Source organism: Corvus brachyrhynchos, unplaced genomic scaffold (genome assembly GCF_000691975.1).
Source record: "Corvus brachyrhynchos isolate BGI_N302 unplaced genomic scaffold, ASM69197v1 scaffold499, whole genome shotgun sequence".
NCBI classification, from domain to species: domain Eukaryota; kingdom Metazoa; phylum Chordata; class Aves; order Passeriformes; family Corvidae; genus Corvus; species Corvus brachyrhynchos.
In genome coordinates this window covers 690,202-692,529 of record NW_008239771.1, presented here as the reverse complement: position 1 = coordinate 692,529, position 2,328 = coordinate 690,202, and the positions used below count along the sequence as shown (strand labels likewise).

The window sequence follows — 2,328 nt, the reverse complement described above, 5'->3', positions numbered from 1 at the left end:
CGCTGGGCACACCACCGCAGGGACAATGGCTACCACAGCAAAGAGCAGCACACCAGGTAACCCCGTCCGCTCTCACTCACTGCTCTCCCTATTGCTCCTGATCTCCTTCCTCTCCCAGAGCTGATTGCACTGCATGGAGTCTCCCAGCCCTGGGCCTCACCAGTCAGGCCACCACAAACTAAAGTGAGGGTGCAAACAGAGCATGGGGAAGAGCTGGCCAATGGGGCAGCTGTGCTTTGAGTCCAGGAGCTCTGCAGCCAGTGCTGGCTCAATGAAACTCTTTGCAGAGGGATTGCCTCTCACTGCAACCAGCAGCAACATGTTCTTTCTGCCTTAAGTGCCTCAATTCCTGCATGGCTACTACCAGAACGATTTGCTAGACATGCTCTGGCAATGGGGATGTGGCTGCAGGAAAGAAAGCTACTGCCTTAAATAGTTTGAAATTCAGGAGAGGTCTCTGTATGCACAGGGCTCCTGTGTGAAACAGAGAAGTCAAGATGCTCATTTCAGAGGAGTGAAAGAACTCAGCAGGATGTCATAGGAGTCATAGGACAGGGGCTCCTAGAAAATGGGCTACTCTGAGCTGCATGACATGTGCCAACTCTCTTTGGAACCTTTGGCATTGACACCAAATTCTTCCTTGCATCCATAGCTCCAGTGCCCACCAGAGCCAGGCCATATTCCACAGGTAAGTCCAGCCCCCAGCCCCATCGCTGGCCTTGCAGCAGCCACGCAGGCTCCCTGTTGCAGTGGCCCCTGTGGGGACAGCAGAGTGCCGGGCTGGAGTGAGCTCGTCCTTGTGCCTTGTGCCGTGTGCCAGGGGCCAGCGTGCGGCTGTCGGGCGGCAGGAACGGCTGCGAGGGCCGCGTGGAGCTGTACGACGGCGGGTGGGGCGTGCACAACTGCGGGCACGTGGAGAATGCCGGTGTCATCTGTGCAGGTGAGTGGCCAGCAGACACCACCAGCTTGGCAGCAGGTCACACCGGATGTTTTAGGTGTCATCCTTTGGAAGCAGCCATGCAGAGCCAGGGCAGAGAGGAGAGGCTGGGGTCTTCTGCTGCCTGGTGCTAAAACACGTGTCATGCAAAATGCCCATTTTTGCACAGAGAGGGCAGAGCAGGCCCACCTGTCTCACAGGTGGAGGTGCTCCATGCGGTTGCAAAGAGCAGGTTTGTGGGATCACAGCATGGGCTGCACTGGGGATATGTCAGGCTGGTGTCTGGATAGGTCAATGGCAGGACCTCCATGACCTTTCCTCGCTTTAGTCCTTGAGCCTAGCCTTTCCATGTCCATGTCCATCCCCTGCCACAAGCTTGCTGCCTTTAGTGCTCTTTCATTCACTCTGTCTTTCTCCTTGCAGCCGCCAATCCAACCCCTCCTGCTCAATGGCCGTACACAACAGGTAATTCCTGTCCCCCAGCATCTTCCTGGTTTTACAGGGAGCCCCATCCTGGCACAAGAGGAGAAGAGAGGGGGCCTGCTGGGCTGAGCCTGCTCAATGCAGTGTTGCTGGTTCTTCCTGCCATGACCCACAAGGGTCTTGTCATTTGAGGGCTTCTGCCAGGGAGGATCTGAGCCCCAGCAGAAGGGCAGGTGCAATGGTGCTGAGTCCAAGCCCTGGTCTGCCAGACACTCCATGGCTCCTGGCTGTAGGGCAGCAAGTATGAAGTGGATTGGAGCAATCCCTTCCCTCAAGCCCATGTGCTTGCCAGGCTGCCCAAGACCCAGGTATCTGTCCTGATGCCACGTCATGGCCGTTGCTTTGCAACCATCAAGCAGAGCTGCCTAGTCCCTCATGGATACCCTCTCAGGCCCCATAGATTCAAACATCTGCAGGGTGCATGAGTGGTACCCCTCAGGGGATGTCCCATGATCATGGTGTGTGGAAAGGCCTTTTCAGCAAATGCCCCCAATGCTCTGAGCAGCTCCCAGTACCCCCAGGCTGTTTGCACAGGATTCCCCAGCAGCTCCTTGCTCATGATGCATCAGCCTTCTACAAACCAGGGGTCTTTGTTGTGTCAATAGCCTTCTTCAGTCTCTTTAGATCTGCACACCTCAAATCAAAGTTACTGTGGCAAAATCTCCAAAAGAGTTGTGGAGGTGGCAGCTGTGGATGTTGGGGAACTGGAACCCTGATGTTGTGCCTTGTGCCGTGTGCCAGGGGCCAGCGTGCGGCTGTCGGGCGGCAGGAATGGCTGCGAGGGCCGCGTGGAGCTGTACGACGGCAGCACGTGGGGGACGGTGTGTGACGACCAGTGGGACCTGCAGGATGCCCAGGTGGTGTGCCGGCAGCTGGGGCGTGGGCAGCCCCTGGCCGCGGCGGGCGCT

At 57.3% G+C, this 2,328-nt stretch overlaps 1 protein-coding gene and 1 long non-coding RNA gene across 2 annotated transcripts in view; both read left to right on the top strand.

The window, feature by feature from the left end:
- The window catches only part of DMBT1 (deleted in malignant brain tumors 1), a 45,439-nt gene that overhangs the window by 8,843 nt on the left and 34,268 nt on the right, over window positions 1-2,328 (top strand). The window contains 3 exon segments of the mRNA XM_017742917.1: window positions 821-940; window positions 1,361-1,402; window positions 2,162-2,324. Of these exon segments, the coding sequence (XP_017598406.1) occupies window positions 821-940; window positions 1,361-1,402; window positions 2,162-2,324 (325 nt within the window).
- On the top strand, window positions 22-884 carry LOC108448810. Its single transcript, XR_001864835.1, has 3 exons — window positions 22-56; window positions 653-688; window positions 821-884. It is a non-coding gene; the product is annotated as an uncharacterized LOC108448810 (long non-coding RNA).